This window comes from Salmo salar, chromosome 27 (genome assembly GCF_965601325.2).
Source record: "Salmo salar chromosome 27, fSalSal1, whole genome shotgun sequence".
Taxonomy (NCBI): domain Eukaryota; kingdom Metazoa; phylum Chordata; class Actinopteri; order Salmoniformes; family Salmonidae; genus Salmo; species Salmo salar.
Genome location: NC_138317.1, coordinates 21,486,382 through 21,509,999, shown reverse-complemented (window position 1 = coordinate 21,509,999; position 23,618 = coordinate 21,486,382). Strand labels below are relative to the sequence as shown.

The 23,618-nt window shown below is 46.1% G+C and overlaps 1 protein-coding gene across 1 annotated transcript in view; it reads right to left on the bottom strand.

Moving 5' to 3' along the window:
* Positions 1-752: 752 nt before the first annotated feature.
* Positions 753-23,618, bottom strand: part of LOC123723889 (cAMP-dependent protein kinase inhibitor beta-like) — a 29,115-nt gene continuing 6,249 nt past the window's right edge. The window contains exons 3-4 of the mRNA XM_082970104.1: positions 3,823-3,998; positions 753-3,612 (exon numbers count right to left, since the gene is read on the bottom strand). Of these exons, the coding sequence (XP_082826230.1) occupies positions 3,530-3,612; positions 3,823-3,967 (228 nt within the window). The 5' untranslated portion in view covers positions 3,968-3,998 and the 3' untranslated portion in view covers positions 753-3,529. The remainder of the gene's footprint in view (positions 3,613-3,822; positions 3,999-23,618) is intronic.

Below are 23,618 nucleotides of genomic sequence, written 5' to 3'. Positions count from 1 at the left end.
TAGATGGGTGATGCTTTTAATGTTGTCTATATTTTGTATGGTTGTGTCTGTGTTCATTGCTGTGTCTGTGTTGGCTGATGTAATCAAAACAGACAGACAGGCCGGCAGACATGCAAGAAGGCAGTCAGACAGACAGACAGGAAATAGAGGTGTTAGATCCTAGCAGAACATATTAACTTTCTAGACTAGAGCAATCATCAGGACAACACAGGGTGTCAGCAACTCAACACTCAGCATCCAACCATTTTCATTGGTTGTGATGAAAATTATATTTGATGGATTGTGGGCGAACCATGCATGTGCAGTAGTAGTCGAACATGCTCTAGGTCTTTGACAGTCAATGAGTTCAGACAGAAAATATTTGTGTTCGATCTGGTTACGCCTCTTATTCCAGACAATGTCTCTTCGTGCCCCAGACATAACAAAGAGACTCTCACATCAAGCCGACATGCTGAAGTCTGGATGGTTTGTGAGGAAATGGCTCCCCCTGGTGGACACACAGCACTATATTATATTACACTACCACACAGCATCACTGACAAGCTGCTTGTAATGTCTTTGGAACCAGTTTGGTCCAGTGGGTGTTTAACTAAAATAATGACATTTTCCAACTAGGTATCTAGGTGATCCAATATACTTTACAATATGCTCAACAGAATGTTACTCCTGGGTTTGCAGCAGGACTGAAGTATTCCAAGACTGAAGTTGTAGAACCACCGCTGGCGTCGAAGAAAAACACCCAACACCAATAATCTATGTAAAGATTTGTGGATTTATTATGGCATGTTGCCTACCCACCTGACAGAATCGACATGTGGAATTATGCTAACGAAAAATGTACTGCACATACCACCACTAAGAACAGATGACACTACGAGACACACCTCAGATTTTTCCTCCCCATAGATTAAACATTTACCTTGAGTTATTACATGAACGATTCCAGTAATCAGTGCAGTGCATTACGAATTAGAGCCTCAGCTGCTTGCGTTTGAGACAAAACCATACATAGATACCCACAGCCCAAACATTTCATAGAAAGACAATTGATAATACAGAATGTTCATTCTCTTGTGTTGTATAGTGAATGTTTGTTCACTATACGAATATGCACATATAGTGAATAAACTCTTCCATGTGTAATAGCACAATATATACAACAGCAGTGTAATAACTGGTATTATGTACTGTGTTAAACAGTATATATATTGGCATTACTAAGTACTGTATATGTCAGTCCTTCTGTTCACCGTGCATCTGGTCCCCAGTGTTCATATTCATACTGTATCATCAGTCTACTGTTCACCGTGCATCTGGTCCCCAGTGTTCATATTCAAACTGTATCATCAGTCTACTGTTCACCGTGCATCTGGTCCCCAGTGTTCATATTCAAACTGTATCATCAGTCTACTGTTCACCGTGCATCTGGTCCCCAGTGTTCATATTCATACTGTATCATCAGTCTACTGTTCACCGTGCATCTGGTCCCCAGTGTTCATATTCAAACTGTATCATCAGTCAGTTGCGATCATGCATTTTTAGCTCTATTGTTTTGATGAGTAAGAGATAGAAGTCCTCTCAGACCGGCAGCATAATGCAGGCACGGACTGGCCATAGGGCAGTTCGGGAAAATGCCAGATGGTCCATCTTTAGCCAAGCGGGCTTGTCTAAATTGTTAGTTTTTTTACGCAGAATGACCATTATTTGGCTAACAATAGGGGCCTCCAGGGAAAAAAAGGGCCTGTGTGTAACAAATGCCGGGGCTGATTTGTGGTCCCAGTCCGTCCGTGGCTGAGTGGAGCAGAAGGAGGCAGAAAGGATGCTGCCATCTCCAGACGTGATGCAACACTTTGGTGGCGGTGTTGCTTGGTGCTTGCTCCCATGCCCAGACCACAGGCATATGCCGACCACACTGGGAAACATGTGCACAAGCGTTCCATCTCCAAGGCCTTGCTGTGGGTGTGGGTGGTATTCGTCTTTGAGCGTATACATCGGTAACATTGCATTTAGTAGTATTCTGGTTATAAATGTGACATTTCTCTGTACTGTACACACCTGGTAGGCATGTCTTTTACTAAACAAAAAAAAATAGGTGTTTTCATGTATGTGTCAATAGCCCAAATACTGTTGAACAGCACTTAACACAGAGCTATAGAACACAACAAAACAGGTTTCCATGTGAACTGCTATCAGGCACATTTTCAGAGGAGTCTGGGAAAATAGAAAGCCTTTTAACGAAAGACAGCCTTGAGCTGAATAGATTAACACATCAGCAGTTGTCACATGCTGTTTTTTCAACCATAACACCAATGTTACAAGAGTGCATACACCCTTATGTTATTCTAGCCAAAGTGTGTTTCCATAGCTAGTGCTGACACTGAGGACTTGTGAAGAGCAGAATCAACAACCTCTGCATAATCCAAACAGCAGCTTTGTGAGGTGTTAAAGTTCACAGTGAGCCATTGTTACGTAAATGCCATCTGAAAAGTACCAGCGGCCTGGCTTTGGCCCCAAGTGAGAGCAGGTCCGCTGGAGCCATGGCCCAGTGAGACACGGGTGCCGGCCCATGTAGATGGAAACAGAAAAGTCTGAGCCTACACCGAGATAAATCCGGGATAGAAATACACCAACAGCAGAGGAGTGTTTAACAGTACATGGTTGGCAGTGAGAAACCATTTTAGGTTGATGTCAGGAATGTTTAAAAGACAGGGATTGGATTGTCCTCCTACTCATAACATTAGCTTTAGCTTCTAGCTAACCTTTGCAAATAAACACATCAACACTTCAGGTCACAATCACATCAGTCATCGTCTTCATCTCAACCCATTAGCATTATAGCCCCATTGGTTGTCATCAAAACCATTAACAACGTTTAAAAACCCATATATGCTGTACACACCATGCTGCCATCCGTATTAAAGTCTCAGATCTGAGTTCATGCTTACATCAAATGTCTGTGTGAAAGAGGAAGCCAGCTCCCCCTTGTTATACAGTTAACTCACTCTCCCCTCGTTCTTCAAACATTTCCAGTACATTATAATACATTATCACCTTATATCTTCCAGAACGATCAGAAAGCTCAGAACCACTATAGGCCACGAGGATCCGCCCATCGTCCTACCTGTAATAGACATCAGCAGGAAATTTGACATTTGACATTTTTTCCACTTGAGACTTCCCCGTTTTGCACAACAGTATATAATCAGCGTATGTCCTTTGTTTCTCATGGCAGTGTGTGTGGGAGTAGAGGTGATCTGTCCACCCACACACACACACCCACACACACCAACGCTTTTCTTAAGTCTTTTCAGATTGTGTGATAAGAGACAGTTCTCTGTCCATCCTTCTAACCTTCTCTCCCACCCTTTCTCCGCTCATCCCTCTGCAGCTCAGCTGCTGTTCAAACAGGCCCACCACTCCTTCATGGGTCTTACTGTATCGTCCTACCCATCCATTCCTCTTCTGCAGTTATCTCATCAGCCTCACAAGAGGTAAACATTGGGGCTAGTTAGACCCCCACCAGGCAGCCTTATGATCCCTCATTCCCCTCAGAGCTCTCTGGAGGGGGTGGGGCCTCCTCCGTCGTGGGAGACTGGGCTTCTCCCTGAACATCTAGACACAGAGAGACAGACACAGAGAGACAGACACATAGGACTGCAGTTAGTTATCATTTTTCACCTCATTTCATCTTTATTTAACCAGGAAAGACCCATGGGGTTAAAAGCCTCTTTGCGAAGACAACCTGGAACCTGGCCATGAGACAGTGGTTGTGTGGTGGAGCTTCATGGATTTGAGTCAGGCTGTCAGGCTAAGCTAACCCACCTGTGAGGTTGAGCTCGGCCAGTTTGAGTGGAAGGTCAGTGGGGTTGACCCCAGCCGGTGACCCCAGGATGTCAGGTAGGGCGTTCCTTCTCCCCGAGCGACCCGAGGATGCAAAGTCCAGCTTGGGCTCTACCACTTCCGTCATCTCCTCAGGATCAGAACCCTGTAACTGCTGCCTGGGAGAGGGGGAAGAGAGAGACAGTAAATCAATTATATATTCACACCCAAAAGTTCTACTGCTCAGATCACATGGTCAGGATCAACTATTTTCTAGTGCCGTTTTTGTCCCCTGGAGGGAGTCCTTGTAATATCATGACAACAGATTTCTCACTTGTTTTTTGCACAGCTAAAGTATTTATTTCTATTTGTGTCAACAACTAAAAACAAGATAAAATCTCATAGGCCATTTACTTTGTAATGTTCCACCTCAGATAGCACAGGGCTGTTTTCATCAGACATCATGCAGCTCAGATGGCCCTGATCCATTTGCTAGTTTCATCTGGTGCATGGCTGGACACAAGAAGAGCTTTCTCTTTCTACATACTGGCTGCCTGTGTGTCTGTCTGTCTTTTCTCGTGGTGACTGCTGTAGTTGGGGAGTCTGTTTTGAATGCTCTGGGCTACACAAGTGACAGGCAGAATTACATCCCATGTCTCACACTCTTATTGGCATGCACTCAGACACACCAGGGTTGGGCTCAATTCAGAACTTTGGAATTGACTCCCATTCAACTCCTGAGTTGAAATTCTAATTAAATTGGCCACACTCTGCAGGATGTAGAATTTGAATATAAGTGGCAGGATGAATTATTTAATTCAGTGCAATTCAAATAAATTACATTCAGTGTCACGTATACTCCCTCTCCGGCCTCTAGGTCATCAGGCTGCTGATTATCACGCACACCTGTCACCATCGTCTCGCGCAGCTGCGACTCATGACACTCACCTGAACTCCATCACCTCCTTGATTATCTTCACTATATCTGTCACTCCTCTTGGTTCTTTCCTCAGGTGTTAGACTCTGTTTTCATGTTGGTGCGGTTTTTGTGTTCATTGTATTTTATTTATTAAAAACACTCACTCCCTGAACTTGCTTCCTGACTCTCAGCGCACTCATTACACTCAGTCATAAAGCATGAGTTAACAGGTCTGACAGGTCACACTTCCAGATACCATATACACACACACACACACACACACACACACACACACACACACACACACACACACACACACACACACACACACACACACACACACACACACACACACACACACACACACACACACACACACACACTCCTTTAACCTTAGAATAACCAATTATATTTCCACCAACCATTTCATTTGTTTGGCTTCTTTTTGAAGGCCTCAGGGTAAACTTCAAGGTTAAACTAATGGGAAATGTAGTATTTAACCCCATATTGAACAAAATGTAAGTGATTCATGAAATATAATAACAGAATATTCGCATACAGGTTTTGTTTTCCTTGATCATTCATTTTAACAGTTTGACCTGAAAATCAATTGATTCAACAATATTGTATGTGCATGTATATAACAACCGGTTTGATGTTTTATGTACAAGATTTATTAGGTACACCACCCCGTTCACGAAAATGGATCGCTCTTTTTAGCGATCCATTTCACGCTATATAAAGCAGGCAGACAGCCATCGAGTCATCCAGTTAATGTTTGACTGAACGTTAAAATGGGCAAAACACGTGATCGAAGCGACTTTGAGCATGGTATGATCGTTGGTGCCAGGTGCACCGGTTCCACTATCTAAGAAACGGCCGGCCTCCTGGGTTGATGGAGAATGGTGTTCAATTTCATTCAAATGTTGTATCCTGTTTACTACTTCAAAATTAAATAAAAATTCAAGAATTGAATTTGAGGCATTCTCAATTAAATTGAGCCCAACCCTGACACACACACACACACACACACACACACACACACACACACACACACACACACACACACACAAAAACAGCACAATGTGCACATGCATTTCTACACACATTTCTTACAAATATATGCACACACAAATGCACACATTGAGCTGCTGTTTCTATGGCAACGGATGAAAAAAACACCTCTGGTAAGCAAACATGAGTCCAAACGACCCATTCCCTTTTCTATCTCTCCCTCTATGTCTCCGCCAGTATTCAGTTCTCTTGAAATAACCCACTGTCTTTAGTAGAATCCCAGTCTCTGTCTCAACAACCATATTGAGGGGCCACACACACACACACACCTCTTCCATATCACTGGTCACATGTTGACTGGTGTCAGGTAAACCCTGCCATAGGGTGGGGGGATTGGTAAGTCAACATAATGTCAATGTCAACATAATGACACAGCAGTTATGATTGTTCTGACGTGGGTAAGGAGATGTGTGCATGCACAAGACGGCCCTTTGTCAACAGTTGTTATCGCTCTCACTTCACACTGCTTGCCTTCTATCTTTCTCTCTCTCCCTGCTCCTCCACTTGTAGATCACTCCCACTCATCCTGTCCTTGTCTCCCTACACAATTTTATTTAACCTTCATTTAACTAGGCTAGTCAGTTCAGAACAAATTCTTATTTACAATATCTCATGTAGAATCTCTCCCTCTTGTACTCGACCCCGGCCTATTTCATAACAAAAATAACGATTTTTAGTTTCATATTGAGTTTTTCTCCAACTGAAATTGCTTTACATTAAATAGGATACTAGATAGCTCACCCCGGGCACTTCAGTAGGGTACTACAACAACACATCACATTCCCAGGCTTTTCAATTGGCACCCACTACAGAGAGACAGAAGGGGGTCGATGTGATTGTGTGTGTGTATGGTGTGTGTGTGTTAAGCTCTGTCCTCTGTCTCCAGCATGTTAAGAGTGTGTGTAGGTGTCCAGGGAGGCAGGACAGTTTCTTCCTCTTCCCTTCTCAGGCCTCCGCATGTTGAGCTGCTCTTTGTGTGGCCCTTCGAGCCTCCAGAAGAAGGGAAGACAAGCTGCAATTAGCATTGACAGGTCTACAGCTGCCTTCATGGCTGTGTTGATTACAGGAGAGGCCTGTCTCTGTCTGCCTGCTGAACACATAAGACACATTACAGGAAAGGCCTGTCTCGGTCTGCCTGCTGACCACATTACAGGCAGGCAGGAGACAACAAGACTGAAAGGAGGGCCAAGCAGGACCATCATGCACTGGGGAAGGCTGACAGACAGAGACAGACAGACAGGAATACAGACTCCAAACAGGTCTGATGGTCTCCAGAGATGTTTGTGTTATCCAGAGCTGACTGGCTGGCTAGCAGACTCCAAACAGGTCTACTGCTCTACAGAGATGTTTGTGTTATCCAGAGCTGGCTGGCAGACTCCAAAAAGGTCTACTGCTCTGCAGAGATGTTTGTGTTATCCAGAGCTGGCTGGCAGACAGACTCCAAACAGGTCTACTGCTCTCCAGAGATGTTTGTGTTATCCAGAGCTGGCTGGCAGACATACACACAGGAAATAGGTCTGCTCTGCAGAGATGTTTGTCTTAGCCAGGGATGGCTGCTTCAGATGTGTATCAGACCACAATCTAGGGCAATCGATGACAGTTGAAAAGGAATATCTTATGTTACTGTATAAATCAGGACTATAGTTTTTTTCCGTAACCTATTCTAACCATGGATCACTTTTGAACCAAACCTGACTAATGCACAACATCTGCAGGGGAGGCTTAGGATAATGACCCCACTAGGTCTTGGTTGGGAGGGATCATTCTGTATAGAAATGGTGACCTATACAATACATAGGCTTGTCTCATCAGACAACCTCTGTGGTGTGTACTGTGTATTAGACACAATACTAATGCCAGGTAATATTAAAGCCCTCGATTGAATGACGAGTAGGTCAAGGGTTGTTTACAACACTGCTATTAAAGCATAGAGAGTTGAATAGGCTGCTGACAGGGAATGTCTTCCCTTCCTTTATGTAGATCAAAGACCAGGATACACTAACACTAGAATTAAAGGAATAAATAATAAATTGTGAAAAATGCTCACAAGTACTTTAACTAACTGCATCTCCCTCTATAATCAAGTTCAAAATATTTATTTTGAAACATGATCGCTATCCAACAGCTCTTTAAAATTTCCATACAGATAAAATGGTTCCTTGTACACACTTTCTACTTGCTTTAATTACCCTGTCATTCATGTGTTTTCTTGTTTTACCTGGTTAATATCCTGGAGAAAAATCATACAGGATCTATCATCTGATCTCCTGAGCTTAACACCATCCATTCAGACACTCTCAGTCACAAGTCATTTTGAGTCACAAAATAGAACCTAAAATGAACGGCAATGGCAGAGCTTTGGATTTCATGCATTTCTGATCCGAGATAGAGACTGAAAGATGACCTATTCAATATGGGACCTTAGTGACTGAATGTAAAAGGCTCTGGATGAGAGTCAGTGTACCGTTTAAAATGCAAATGCAAGGGCCTTGTATATGGGAGGTCAGTGCTCTTTCCAGCAGAGGGTCTTTTCAGCACCATGGACAGTGATATAGAGATGTGGCCTGGGCAGCTGCTAGTCAGTCAGTCAGAGTGTGTCCTATGCATACAGTCAGTCAGCCAGTCTCATGCATATAGTCAGACAGCTAGTCAGTCACTAGGCCAGCCAGTCAGACAGACAGCCAGCCAGACAGACAGTGTCCCATGCATACAAGTTCTACAGGGCCTGGTCAGTCTGTTTCAATTCAACACTTGGAGTGTGTGAGAGAAAGAGAGGGAGAATGAAAGAGATAGAAAGAGAGAGAATGAAAGAGAGAGAGGGAGAGATAGAAAGAGAGAGAATGAAAGAGAGAGAGGGAGAGATAGAGAGAAAGAAAGAGAGCGATAGAGAGAGTAGTGCTGGTAAGGTCACAATCCTAGCAGAGACCTAGCTCTACACCCAACACCAGAGCAACGTGTAAATGAGATGAGGGGGGAAACCTCACCTCCACGTAGAGGTGTGGAGACAGGAGGTATTTTCAGCATCTCACCTCAGTAAAATACAATTTTCAGTTTCCTACCTCACTTTTTTTCTGTATTTTTTCTATCAGTCCTCTTCTGTCTTTTTCTATCAGTTTTTTATCAGTCATTCAGCGCTCACCCTTTTACTTTCCCCATTTTGTGCTTTAGTCATTCTTCTTGTCTCTCAAACTCTCTTTATTACCACCAAGGCACAAAGCATAATTATAAATCATTTGTATACTGCAAATTGACCGCAAGAAGCCCAAACAAATATAATATTTGATTAAAAGATAATAATTTCAAACCTTGCTTACATTTGTATACGATCACATACAGTACCAGTCAAAAGTTTGGATACACCTACTCATTCAAGGGTTTTTCTTTATTTGTACTATTTTCTACATTGTAGAATAATAGTGAAGACATCAAAACTATGAAATAACATATGGAATCATGTAGTAACCAAAAAAGTGTTAAACAAATCAAAATATATTTTATATTTGAGAGTTTTCAAAGTAGCCACCTTTTGCCTTGATGACAGCGTTGCACACTCTTGGCATTCTCTCAACCAACTTCATGAGGTAGTCACCTGGAATGCATTTCAATTAACAGGTGTGCCTTCTTAAAAGTTCATTTGTGGAATTTATTTCCTTCTTAATGTGTTTGAGCATTAAGGTAGTAGGGGTGGTATACAGAAGATAGCCCTATTTGGTAAAATACCAAGTCCATATTATGGCAAGAACAGCTCAAATAAGCAAAGAGAAAATGACAGTCCATCATTACTTTAAGACATGAAGGTCAGTCAATGTGGAAAATTTCAAGAACTTTGAAAGTTTCTTCAAGTGCAGTCACAAAAACCATCAAGCTCTATGATGAAACTGGCTCTCATGAGGACTGCCACAGGAAAGGAACCCAGAGTTACCTCTGCTGCAGAGGATAAGTTCATTAGAGTTACCAGCCTCAGAAATTGCAATCCAAATAAATGCTTCAGAGTTCAAGTAACAGATACATCTCAACATCAACTGTTCAGATGAGACTGCGTGAATCAGGGCTTCATGGTCGAATTTCTGCAAAGAAACCACTACTAAAGTACACCAATAAGAAGAAGAGACTTGCTTGGGCTAAGTAACATGAGCAATGGAAATTAGACCGGTGGAAATCTGGTTCAAACGTGTCTTTGTGAGACGCAGAGTAGGTGAACGGATGGTCTCCGCATGTGTGGTTCCCACCTTGAAGCATGGAGGAGGAGGTGTGATGGTGTGGGGGTGCTTTGCTGGTGACACTGTTTTGCTGGTGACACCTGATCTGTTTCACCTGTTTTGTGCTTGTCTCCCCTCCCCACCAGGTGTCTCCCATTTTCCCCCATTATCCCGTGTACTTATAACTGTGTTTTCTGTTGGTCTGTTGCCAGTTCGTCTTGTCTTGCCAAGTCTTACCAGTGTGTTTTCCCGTATCTTTAGTTTCTGTTTTCTTGACTTCCAGGTTCTGACCATTCTGCCTGCCCTGACCCTTAGCCTGCCTGCCGTTCTGTCTCTGATTGACACTGCCTTGGATTATTGACATCTGCCTGCCCTTGACCTGCCGTTTTCCTGCACCCTGTTTTGTAATAAACATCTCAGTTTCTAACTGTCTGCATCTGGGTCTTATCCTGAGTCGTGTTAGTACGAACTGACCATGACTGACCCAGCAGACTCGGACCAGCGCCGCAATGCCATCTCCTTCAGTGGAGCCACCATTGGAAGACACAAGGAGTTACTTCAAAATCTTATGGAAGGATTCCAGACCTTGGCAGAACGCAATACATTGCGGGAGCAATACCATGGATTGTCTATTAGGCAGTCAGCCACAACAGTAACCTCCCAGCCTCTCAGTAACCCCACTGTCAGCAGCGTGTCTCCCCAGGCCACCCCGGCTTCCCAAGTACCCCGCTTACCTCCTCCGGAGCGCTACACTGGAGATTCAGGAACCTGTCGGGCGTTTCTCTCCCAGGAGCTCCCTTATCTTTGAACTGCAGCCCTCTTCTTATCCCTCTGACCGCTCGAAGATAGTGTACCTTATAATGCCGATATCCGGGAGGGCTCTCTCCTGTGTTATGGCGGTGTGAGAGGAACAATCCAGTGTGTGCTTCAGTCTGTTCATGGAGGAACATCTCTCCATTGTCTGTGGGAGAGGCTGCTCGGAAGCTACTCCTATTACGTCAAGACTCCCATAGTTTGGCAGACTATGTGGCCGATTTCTGTACATTGGCCGCCGAGAGTGCCTGGAACCCGGAATCCCTGTTCGACACATTCCTTCATGGATTATCGGAGGAGGTTAAAGACGAGCTTGGGAGCTGCCCATGGATCTTGACTCTCTCATCACCTTGACCATACGGATCGTTTTAGCGGCTACGGGAACGTAGGAGGGAGAGGAGGTCTGTTGCCAGTCATACTCTCTCGTCCAAGGATCCCACTTCGCTGCCGAGGAATTCCGGAAGTCCCTGGCATCTACATTACCAAGAGAATCCGAGGTTACCCGTCGCCGCCTGCACTGTGTGTGCTCAGAATAAGACTCCACGGCAAGCGCCGGCTGGCCTCCTTCAACCACTTCCTGTTCCTCACAACCCCTGGTCCTATATATCCCTGGACTTCGTCACTGGTCTCCCTCCATCAGATGGCAACACCACTATCCTTACGGTGGTGGATAGGTTTTCCAAAGCAGTCCATTTCATTCCCCTTCCCAAGTTACCCTCAGCCAAGGAATTGGCCCAGCTTATGTTGCAGCACGTCTTCCGGATCCATGGACTTCCGGTGGACATGGTCTCTGATCGCAGTCCTCATCCCGGTTCTGGAAGGTATTTTGGATCATCATTGGGTCGTCGGCCAGCCTGTCCTCCGATTTTCACCCCCAGTCTAATGGCTAGTCGGAGCGGGCCAATCAGGACCTGGAGACGGATCTTTGTTGCCTCGTCTCCAACAACCCCACCACCTGGAGCCAGCAACTCGTGTGGGTGGAACATGCCTGCAACACCCTTCCCTGCGTGGCCACTGGTCTCTCGCCCTTTGAGTGTTCCATGGGATATCAGCCTCTGCTCTTCCCTGAGCAAGAGGTCAGCATACCCTCAGCCCAGATGTTTCTGTGCTAGCTGCTAGGGGAAATTATGTGTACAAAGCCAACACAGCCATCTGAAGTTACTGTTTAATAAATGATGCTAGGGATTACTGCTTTCTCTATTTATAGTTTCCTCCTCATGCTCTTGACTATTGTTCCAGTGCCTCTTTCTTCCCTTTCTCCTCTCCTCCTCTCTGTGACTTATTATAAAGCGTAATGTGTTCTACTGGCTGCCATGGTAACTGCAGCGTTGCAATCAGCCTCTCCATATGATGGGAAGGTGGAAACACTAAGAGAAACAAAGAGGGAGAGAATGAGAGAGCGAGGGAAGGAAGGAGAGCGGGGGAGAATGAAAGAGACAGAGAGGGAGAATGAGACATCGTCTGTTTGTTTACACTGACTGGTTGTCCTTTGTTTCAGGGGATTCATGCATGTCAGATTATTTTGACTGTCTGTTGGGTGAAGCCCAATCAATATTGCATCTTTCAAAAAAACTGTTTTCTCCAGTGCATTCACAGAGAGAAAGACAGGAGGAAGAGAGGTACACAGATCCAGCGAGACAGCTCCATCACACCCCCCAGACTGTCACGACTTCCGCCGAAGTCGGCTCCTCTCCTTGTGCGGGCGGCGTTCGGCGATCGACGTCACCGGCTTTCTAGCCATCGCCACTCCATTTTTCATATATCCATTTGTCTTGTCTTGTTTCCATACACACCTGGTTTTCATTTCCCCAATTAAGCTACTTGTATTTAACCCTCTGTTTCCCATCATCTTGCTGTGGTGTCTTTTTATGCACTTCACTTTTGTTATGTTCCGTGTTTTTGAGCGCATTTGATTTATGTTGTGCTCTCGTCTTGGAACTTTAATAAAGTGCGCCTGTTTACATCACGTTACTCTCCGGCACCTGACTTCGCCTCTTTTACATACGCTGACACAGACTCACAAGTCCCAGTATACCTCTCTCTCTCTCCACTGATCCCCAGAACCTTTACACAGCATCTCGCTCCTCTCGTGTTTCATAAGCTAAGCACTCAGACAAAGACACATCAGAGAAGACTTTCATTTGGTGGATCTCTCACCCAGGAGATCTTAAAAGCTGAACGTGACTGTTCTTCTAGCTACCTGGTTGTGAGCCACCTCTAGCTACAAGTTAACAAGTCAAATCAACGTTTATTTGTCACGTGCCCCAAATACAACAGGTGTAGACCTTACAGGCTCTAACCAATAGTGCAAAAAAGGTATTAGGTGAACAATAGGTAAGTAAAGAAATAAAACAACATTAAAAAGACAGGCTATATACAGTAGCGAGGCTATAAAAGTAGCGAGGCTACATACAGACACCAGTTAGTCAGGCTGATTGAGGTAGTATGTACATGTAGATATGGTTAAAGTGACTATGCATATATGATGAACAGAGAGTAGCAGTAGCGTAAAAGAGGGGTTGGCGGGTGGTGGGTGGCGGGACACAATGCAGATAGCCCGGTTAGCCAATGTCCGGGAGCACTGGTTGGTCAGCCAAATTGAGGTATTATGTACATGAATGTATAGTTAAAGTGACTATGCATATATGATAAAAAGAGAATTGCAGCAGCGTAAAAGAGGAGATGGGCGGGGGCACACAATGCACATAGTCCGGGTAACCATTTGATTACCAGTTCAGGCGTCTTATGGCTTGGGGGTAAAAACTGTTGAGAAGCCTTTTTGTCCTAGACTTGGCACTCCGGTACTGCTTGCCATGCAGTAGTAGAGAGAATAGTCTATGACTGGGGTGACTGGGGTCTTTGACAATTTTTAGGGCCTTCCTCTGACACCGCCTGGTGTAGAGGTCCTGAATGGCAGGCAGTTTAGCCCCAGTGATGTACTGGGCTGTACACACTACCCTCTGTAGTGCCTTGAAGTCAGAGGCCGAGCAATTGCAGTACCAGGCAGTGATGCAACCAGTCAGGATGCTCTCGATGTTTCAGCTGTAGAACCTTTTTGAGGATCTCAGGACCCATGCCAAATCTTTTTAGTTTCCTGAGGGGGAATAGGCGTTGTCGTGCCCTCTTCAAGACTGTCTTGGTGTGTTTGGACCATTCTAGTTTGTTGTTGATGTGGACACCAAGGAACTTGAAGCTCTGAAACCTGCTCCACTTACAGCCCCGTCGATGAGAATGGGGGCGTGCTCGGTCCTCCTTTTCCTGCAGTCCACAATCATCTCCTTAGTCTTGTTTACGTTGAGGGATCGGTTGTTATTCTGGCACCACATCGTCAGGTCTCTGACCACCTCCCTATAGGCTGTCTCGTCGTTGTTGGTGATCAGGCCTACCACTGTTGTGACATCTGCAAACTTAATGATGGTGTTGGAGTCGTGCCTGTCCATGCAGTCGTGGGTGAACAGGGAGTACAGGAGGGAACAAAGCACGCACCCCTGGGGAGCTCCAGTGTTGAGGATCAGTGTGGCAGATGTGTTGCTACCTACCCTCACCACCTGGGGGCGGCCTGTCAGGAAGTCCAGGAACCAGTTGCAGAGGGAGGTGTTTAGTGCCAGGATCCTTAGCTTAGTGATGAGCTTTTAGGGCACTATGGTGTTGAACGCTGAGCTGTAGTCAATGAATAGCATTCTCACATAAGTATTCCTTTTGTCCAGGTGGGAAAGGGCAGTGTGGAGTGCAATAGAGATTGCATCATCTGTGGATCTGTTTGGGCAGTATGCAAATTGGAGTGGGTTGTCACAATAGTTGAAGCCGTGTTGTATGGACCAAACTGCAGACGGAATGTGGATACTCATCTTTTTAATATAGAAGAGCAAAGCATACACAGGAAAACAATAAACACGAAACTCACGACAGGCTAACAGGCTTACTACAAACAAAAGGACTAGCAGTGTTAACACAACCACCCACAACCCCAAGTGACAAACATACTCCTAAATATATGACTCCCAATCAGGAACAACGATCCCCAGCTGTTCCTGATCAGGAGTCACAAGACTAACACAGAAACAGACATACTAGACAACACATACACACTTCTTCTGCCATGTCCTGACCAAAATACTACACCACTACTCCCTCTGCTGGTCAGGACGTGACAGTACCCCCCCCCCCCCCCCTAAAGGTGCAGACCCCGGAATGCACCTTAAAAGAAAACACAAAAATCTCCAATACCACAACAAAAATGAATAGCCCCTAAACAAAAAAGGGAGGGAAGGGAGGGTGGCTGCCATCAACGACGGCACTGTGCTACACCCTCCCTCCCCAACCCACCTATCCTGGAGGTGGCTCTGGTTCCGGCCTCCTGCCCTCCAGGTTGTAGGCAGACTCATTGGGGTCCGGGGTCGTAGACAGACTCAATTTGTTGTGGCTCGTGGGCAGGTTCCCTCATTTCCACGCTGTAGGCAGACTCATTTACAACACAGTTAGTCACATTCAGTTCTGAGTCGTAGGTAGACTCCTTCGGTTCCGGGTCGCAGACAGACCCCTTCGGTTCCGGGTCGCAGGCAGACTCACCCGGTTCCGGGTCGCAGGCAGACTCCCTCGGTTCCGGGTCGCAGGCAGACCCCTTCGGTTCCGGGTCGCAGGCAGACTCACCCGGTTCCGGGTCGCAGGCAGACTCCCTCGGTTCCGGGTCGCAGGCAGACTCCCTCGGTTCCGGGTCGCAGGCAGACTCCCTCGGTTCCGGGTCGCAAGCAGACTCCCTCGGTTCCGGGTCACAAGCAGACCCCCTCGGTTCCGGGTCACAAGCAGACCCCCTCGGTTCCGGGTCACAGGCAGACCCCTCTGGTTCCGGGTCACAGGCAGTCTCCCTCGGTTCCGGACTAGACACTGTTGCCGGATACTCTGGACTGCACACTGGTGCCGGATACTCTGGACTGCACACTGGTGCCGGATACTCTGGACTGCACACTGGTGCCGGATACTCTGGACTGCACACTGGTGCCGGGCTCTTGAGGCTGGGCCGACGCACTGGAAGCCTGGTGCGTGGGGCTGGTAGAGGTGGTACCAGACTGAAGACACGCACCCTAGGGCTAGTGCGAGGAGCAGGAACAGGTTGAATAGAACTAGGCCGACTCATGGGAAGCTTGGTCCGGGTTGCTGGTACTGGTCATGCCATACTGGAGGTACTCACTTCCGGGATAGCACGAGAGGTGGGAACCGGAAAGACTGGGCCATGGAGGCGCACAGGTGGCCTTGACCGCACCGCCTGCACAACCCGTCCTGGCTGGATGGAACTAGCAGCCCTGCACGAGCGGGGTGCTGGTACAGGGCGAACTGGGCTGTGCAGGGGCCTGATTGTTGCCGTGCATAGAGCAGGAGTAGGGTAGCCTGGTCCTAGGAGGCGTACCGGCGACCAGATGCGCTGCGCAGGCATCCTCCTACCAGGCTGGATGCCCACTCTAGCACGGCATCTGCGAGGGGCTGGAATGGCGCGCACCAGACAGTGCGTACGTATGGGTGAGATAGTGCGCACCTCAGCAAAACACGGCGCCCTCCACTCCATACGCTCCTCCACATAATCATGGGTAGCTGGCTTATAGCTCTTCCTTGGCCTAGGCAAACTACCCGTGTGCCCCCCCCAAATTTTTTTTATTGGGGGTGCCTCTCCGGCTTCCTCGCCAGTCGTGTACCCCGGTAGCGTTCCCGGTCCTCACCAGCCTTTCTCCACGAGCCCTCTCCGGCCAGAATCTGGTCCCAAGTCCATTTCTCACGAGTGTCCATGTCGAAGTCTATTTCCTCAGAATATTCCATATATTCAGCGTCCTGCTCCTTTTTCCGCTGCTTGGTCTTGTTGTGGTGGGTAGTTCTGTCACAATAGTTGAAGCCGTGTTGTATGGACCAAACTGCAGACGGAATGTGTATACTCATCTTTTTAATATAGAAGAGCAAAGCATACACAGGAAAACACTAAACACGAAACTCACGACAGGCTAACAGGCTTACTACAAACAAAAGGACTAGCAGTGTTAGCACAACCACCCACAACCCCAAGTGACAAACATACTCCTAAATATATGACTCCCAATCAGGAACAACGATCCCCAGCTGTTCCTGATCAGGAGTCACAAGACTAACACAGAAACAGACATACTAGACAACACATAAAGACTTCTTCTGCCACGTCCTGACCAAAATACTACACCACTACTCCCTCTGCTGGTCAGGACGTGACATGGGTCTAGGGTTTCTGGGATAATGGTGTTGATGTGAGCCATTACCAACGTTTCAAAGCACTTCATGGCTATGGACGTGAGTGCTATGGGTCTGTAGTCATTTCGGCAGGTTGCCTTTGTGTTCTTGGGCACAGGGACTACGGTGGTCTGCTTGAAACATGTTGGTATTACAGAATCAATCAGGGACATGTTGAAAATGTCAGTGAAGACACCTGCCAGTTGGTCAGCTCATGCCCGAAGCACACATCCTGGTAATCCGTCTGGCCCTGCAGCCTTGTGTATGTTGACCTGTTTAAAGGTCTTACTCACGTCGGCTATGGAGAGCGTGATCACACAGTCGTCCGGAACAGCTGATGCTCTCATGCATGCCTCGGTGTTGCTTGCCTCGAAGCAAGCATAGTAGTGATTTAGCTCGTCTGGTAGGCTCATGTCACTGGGCAGCTCGCGGCTGTGCTTCCCTTTGTAGTCTGTAATAGTTTGCAAGCCCTGCCACATAAGACGAGCATTGTGAGCCGGTGTAGTATGATTCAATCTTAGCCCTGTATTGACGTTTTGCCTGTTCGTCACAGAGCATAGCAGGATTTCTTGTAAGCTTCCGGGTTAGAGTCCCGCACATTGAAAGCGGCAGCTCTACCCTTTAGCTCAGTGCGAATGTTGCCTGTAATCCATGGCTTCTGGTTGGGGTATGTACGTACAGTCACTGTGGGGACGACGTCCTCGATGCACATATTGATAAAGCCAGTGACTGATGTGATGTACTCCTCAATGCCATCGGAAGAATCCCAGAACACGTTCCAGTGTGTGATAGCTAAACAGTCCTCTTCTTCATTTGACCACTTTTTTATAGACCGAGTCACAGGTGCTTCCTGCTTTAATTTTTGCTTGTAAGCAGGAATCGGGAGGATAGAGTTGTGGTCAGATTTACCAAATGGAGGGCAAGGGAGAGCTTTGTACGCGTCTCTGTGTGTGGAGTACAGGTTATCTAGAATTGTTTCCCTCTGGTTGCACATTTAACATGCTGATAGAAATTTGGTAGAACGGATTTAAGTTTCCCTGCATTAAAATCTCCGGCCACTAGGAGCGCCGCCTCTGGGTGAGTGGTTTCCTGTTTGCTTATTTCCTTATACAGCTGACTGAGTGCGGTCTTAGTGCCAGCATCTGTCTGTGGTGGTAAATAAACAGCTCTGAAAAGTATAGCTGAAAACTCTAGGCAAGTAGTGTGGCCTGCAATTTATCACAATATGCTCTACTTCAGGCGAGCAAAATCTAGAGACTTCCTTAGATTTCTTGCACCAGCTGTTGTTTACAAGTATGCACAGACCACCCACCCTCGTCTTACCGGAGTGTGCTGTTCTATCTAGCCGGTGCAACGTATATCCCGCTAGCTGAATATCCATGTCATCATTCAGCCACGATTCCGTGAAACATAGGATATTACAGTTTTTGATGTCCCATTGGTAGGATATTCGTGATCGTATCTCGTCTAATTTATTGTCCAATGATTGCACGTTGGCGAGCAGTATTCCCACTCGCCTTCTCCGGGTCCTGACGAGGCATCCGGCTCTTTGTCCTCTGTACCTGTGTCACTTCGTCTTGCAAATAACGGGGATGTCGGCCCTGTCGGGTGTTGGGAAAATGTCCTGTGCGTACTGCTTGTTGAAGAAAAAATCTTTGTCTAATCCGAGGTGAGTGATCGCTGTCCTGATATCCAGAAGCTCTTTTTTGCCGTAAGATACGGTTGCAGAAACATTATGTACAAAATAAGTTACAAATTACGTGAAAACAAACACATAATAGCACAATTGGTTGGGCGCCCGTACAACTGCTGCCATTTCTTCCGGCGCCATTTTAGTGTGCCCTCAGAAAGGCGCTAAACTAAAGTGTCCACAATAAGAACAAGTAGTTTGGCGCAAGAGAATCAATCTTCTATTCCTGTTCTTTATCCCACAATATCCAGGAGGAAAAATTGGTCATGAAACTTCATAATGACATAATTGTCAGGTTGTAACCTTATTTTTCTGGTTGAAGAGAAGTCAGACACCAGATAACAACCAGGTAAAGACGTAGTTTTGCATTGGACAGACCAGAGGTCAGATCTTGGTTGTTATCTGGCAATCATCCCATGAACAATAAATGTTCTTGTAAACTCTGGTGATCAGCTTCAAAGAGGCACTTCTCATCTGAAATCATAACTTCTGACAGCTCTAAGAAGAAAGACTTTAACAATGATTAACTCTGGGGTCCAAAGTGTGTTCTAACCCATAAAAATAAACTGTCAAAAACATGAGGAGTGAAGCAGAAAGAGAGAGGGTGTGTGGGCGCGTGGGAGCAGAGTGCCCTCTTGATCACCAAACCAGAGCTCCATTGTGCTCCATTCCAGAGGGTCAATCACAATGATGCATCCATGGTCTTTCAGACTCATTAGCATATTTCCAGAGGGCTTTAGAGCCAGTCTGGTCCCACTCAATAACATGGGGCCTATAGGTTCAAATACTATTTGTTTTCTTTCAAATGCTTTAGCTGCGTTTCATTGAGCGACTTCATCGACGATGTGGCAAAGGTTGACATGGCTCAAGCCTAATGAGATAGTTGAACTATTGCCCTAACGAGGAGTGGAGATGACAGAGACAAGAGGACAAGCTAGTGTTTACAGAACTAGTGTAACACTTTCCTCTCGCAAACACACCTGTTCTGTCAGCAAACTCACATTACACTCAATGCAATTGCGAGCTGCAGTATCAGGTCTCCCATTTATTTAAAACGTTATGGTGCATTTACTCATAGCGTGTGTGACTGCTAGAGTAAAATGCAACCTGAGGGTTTTATGGAGGAAAAAGGGGGTCAACAATGAGGGTGGCGACAGTGAGCTGAATCTGAGACTTGGAGAGGACAGGACAGAGAGAGAAGAGGAGAATTGGAGGGTCGGAGTCCCCAACGTGTGACAACAGTAGGAGGGCAGCATGTGTCGTTATCAACAACCAACCATCACACATCAATATTTTAGCCCACAGCCTCTTGTAAGTGTGGGTACAAGACCAGGTTGTCCCCTCCTCCACATTCCCCCATCTAAACAGACATGTAAACAGCGCTGTGCTGTGCCGTGGATCACATCTCTTCTCTCTGCCTGGCCTGCATGTGCTTCTCTCTCTCCTACTGGACAGGGCCACGCACACACACGCACACACACACACACACACACACACACACACACACACACACACACACACACACACACACACACACACACACACACACCCCCCCCCCGAGAGCATGGCCCGCAGGCAGTGTCTGGCAACAGCACTGGACTGGCAGAGGGACAGTGGCACAGAGACAAAAGAGCAGAACACACACACACCTCTTCCCTCATCCTGTTTTTGTCAGAGATTCAAGAGGGATCTTCAGTTCACTCAACGCGAGCCCTTATGAATAAAAGCCTAATTCATAGGAGCAATTGAAATCCAACTGAACCCATCATTGTGCCGGAGACCCTCTTTACAGACCCTCCATTAACCAATCTATGAAATTATCTCTTTAGAATAGATTATTGCTGCCTAGTAAACATAAACAATATGTCTTTCTGACAAACTGTTCAGGAGAGTTACAGTACAGGTTACCACTGATCTAATAAGATCAGCCGTCGAGACTCCATCCTTATAATGATCCTGGGAGATGGAGTACATGGGTTAGTTCCAAATGGCACCCTACTCCCTATATAGTGCACTACTTTTATCAGAGCCCTATGGGCCTTGTTCAAAAGTAAAGGACTACATTGGGAATAGGGTGCCATTTGACATGCATGGGTCTTGTCTGAACATTCAGAATGCTAAAAGGATGAGTCTTATTGATCTGTGGATCATAGTACTTAGTGAATAAAAAATAAACTTTATCTTCCGAGGGAAGGCATCTCCTCTCATCCTGACGGTGTAACTACACTGTAGACACATACAGGAGACGGCTGCAGCAGGGGGATTGACATTGAGCAATCTCAGAGTGACAGGTGAGTCTGGAAGCCCTTCATTTGGAATTCCACGTAGGGAGTAATGAGTGTGTGTGCTTGTGTTTGTGCAGCCTGCTGTAAGTGGCGCCCTAGCGAGTTACAGCTGTGTGTGCAGCTGCTGTCTGTGCCCATCATCAGAGGCCTCACACACACACACACACACACACACACACACACACAGCACACACACACGCGCTGGGGAGTGAAGGTCAGGGCAGCCTACCACAGAGAGGAAAGCAGCCAACTCATCTTCTCCTCTGTGCTGTGGAGAGGCAGAGGACTCATGTTTTCTATAATCACTGTGTCCTCTACAGTGTACCCATCAAATAGAGGATAAATATTGGTCTGATGTGCTTGCGTGTGTGTGTTAGGTTGTTATACTCTCAGTGAAATCACAGGTCCCCTGGGAGAACCTTGACTGACACATTTACCAGCTGGGAAATGAAAACATCCATTCTGAAACTCCACCCTGTCATAGGTCATTGTAAAGGTCAACAACCTTCAGCCAATCACTGACTGGGTTGACATTCTTAGGTCACTGGCCTGGTCAATACAATACAGAGGAGTAATGAAATACTAGCATTTATTTATCTGCTCACAGACACGAATATGCACACACACACACACACACACACACACACACACACACACACACACACACACACACACACACACACACACACACACACACACACACACACACACACACACACACACACACACACACACACACACACACACACCTGACAGTGGTCTAGCAACCAAGCTGACAAGGCCGAGGCCTCACATCAATGTGAATTGAATGTGTGTGTGCCTTTCACATAGGCCTACATACAGTATCATCTTCCATACAGCAACTATTGGTCTTCATAACCACCTCATATCAGACAACAGGAGGAGTATGAGGCATTAGGGATCATGTTGATGGAATGGTACCAAGAGCTACAGCTCTCTCCCTCTCTTTCTCCACACACACACAAAGTATCTTCCCGGCTGGCGCTGCTGAGGCGAGGTAAGCAAACAGCTGAGGTAGAAAATAGGGAATCACACAGCGTGGGCATCTGCCTCCCTACATCAGCCTCCATCACATTACATAGGAGCTCACTGAGTGGTGTGTGTGTGTGTGTGTGTGTGTGTGTGTGTGGCCTCCATCACATTACACAGCAGCTCACTTAGTGGTGTGTGTGTGTGTGTGTGGCCTCCATCACATTACACAGGAGCTCACTTAGTGGTGTGTGTGTGTGTGTGTGTGTGTGTGTGGCCTCCATCACATTACACAGCAGCTCACTTAGTGATGGAACCACCGCAATGAAATCAGTTAGAAGATCGAGAACCTTCACTACCACTACCATTCTATCTACAGTGCAGTCGGAAAGTATTCACACCCCTTGACTTTTTCCACGTTTTGTTATGTTACAGCTTTATTCAAAAATGGATTAAATGTTTTTCTTTTACCCCTCATCAATCTACACACAATACCCCATAATGACAAAGCAAAAACAGGTTTTTACACATTTTTCCCATCTCTCTCTACAGGACCACCCACCCAGGACCTAGGCAGAGTGAGAGGGGGAGGGTGTAACCCATTGCCAGTCTCTTTTATAAGGGACACTCTCTGTTAAAGGCCCAATGCAGTCAACATTTTGCATTAAATGCTACAACAGCTGATGAAACTAACACTGTAAAAGTGTCAAAACATCTGATCAGTGTTATTTCCTGATAGTTGCTGGTTGAAAGTAAAATCTACAGAGGACCGTCTAATCAGGAGTTTTGCATGGGCGTGAGTTTTGGCTTTCCATGGTGACATCAATATACAGTAAATTGCTTAATAGACCAATTTCAGTTTCCCCCTCCCCACTCAGACCACTCACAGACAGTCCTAGCAAAACTATTATTGCTTGAGAAATAGTTTTTTGCCAAAAAGCTATTTTTGCACATTTTTATGGAAATCTATTACAGTAAGATACTTAACGTTACCCAGAAATGTTTAATATTGATAGAAAAACGGCTGCATTGGGCCTTTAAAATGGAAGAAGACCTCCAGACGTCTTAAGAGGGCCAGATAGGCAGAAGGCTGGTGATACAGAGGAGGTAGAAACGGGAGAGAGAACAAAAGCGAGAAAGAGAGGAAGGAGGAGTTTAAGTGGTTGACAATAATAGCCTCTGTTCCGTTCTCTGAGATCCACAGAAGAGAAAAGATTTTTCTCAAGCTTTATCTTGCAACTGAAATGTCACCTGAGCCTGGATTGTCCTGAGAGGAGTGAGTGAGCGGTACTATAACAGGTCAGAGGTCACTGATCAAGTAACACAGTCAATCAGCCACTTCACTGATAAAGAACCAGCCAGAGTCATTTCACAAAGTGTGTCGCCTACTGTCCATATCTTTCATTATATGTATATTATTCCAGTTGACCAGCTGGCCGTAATTGAGCTGTTTACCAGGTGAGACACAGTGGTTGTTGAAAGGGCTACGCCTAAAAAAAAGGAATTTCAATGTTAGTCACTTCACTTCCTGTACTACAGGAGAGAAGTCATGTCACTATGGGGGAGATGGGGCTCTCTGTCAT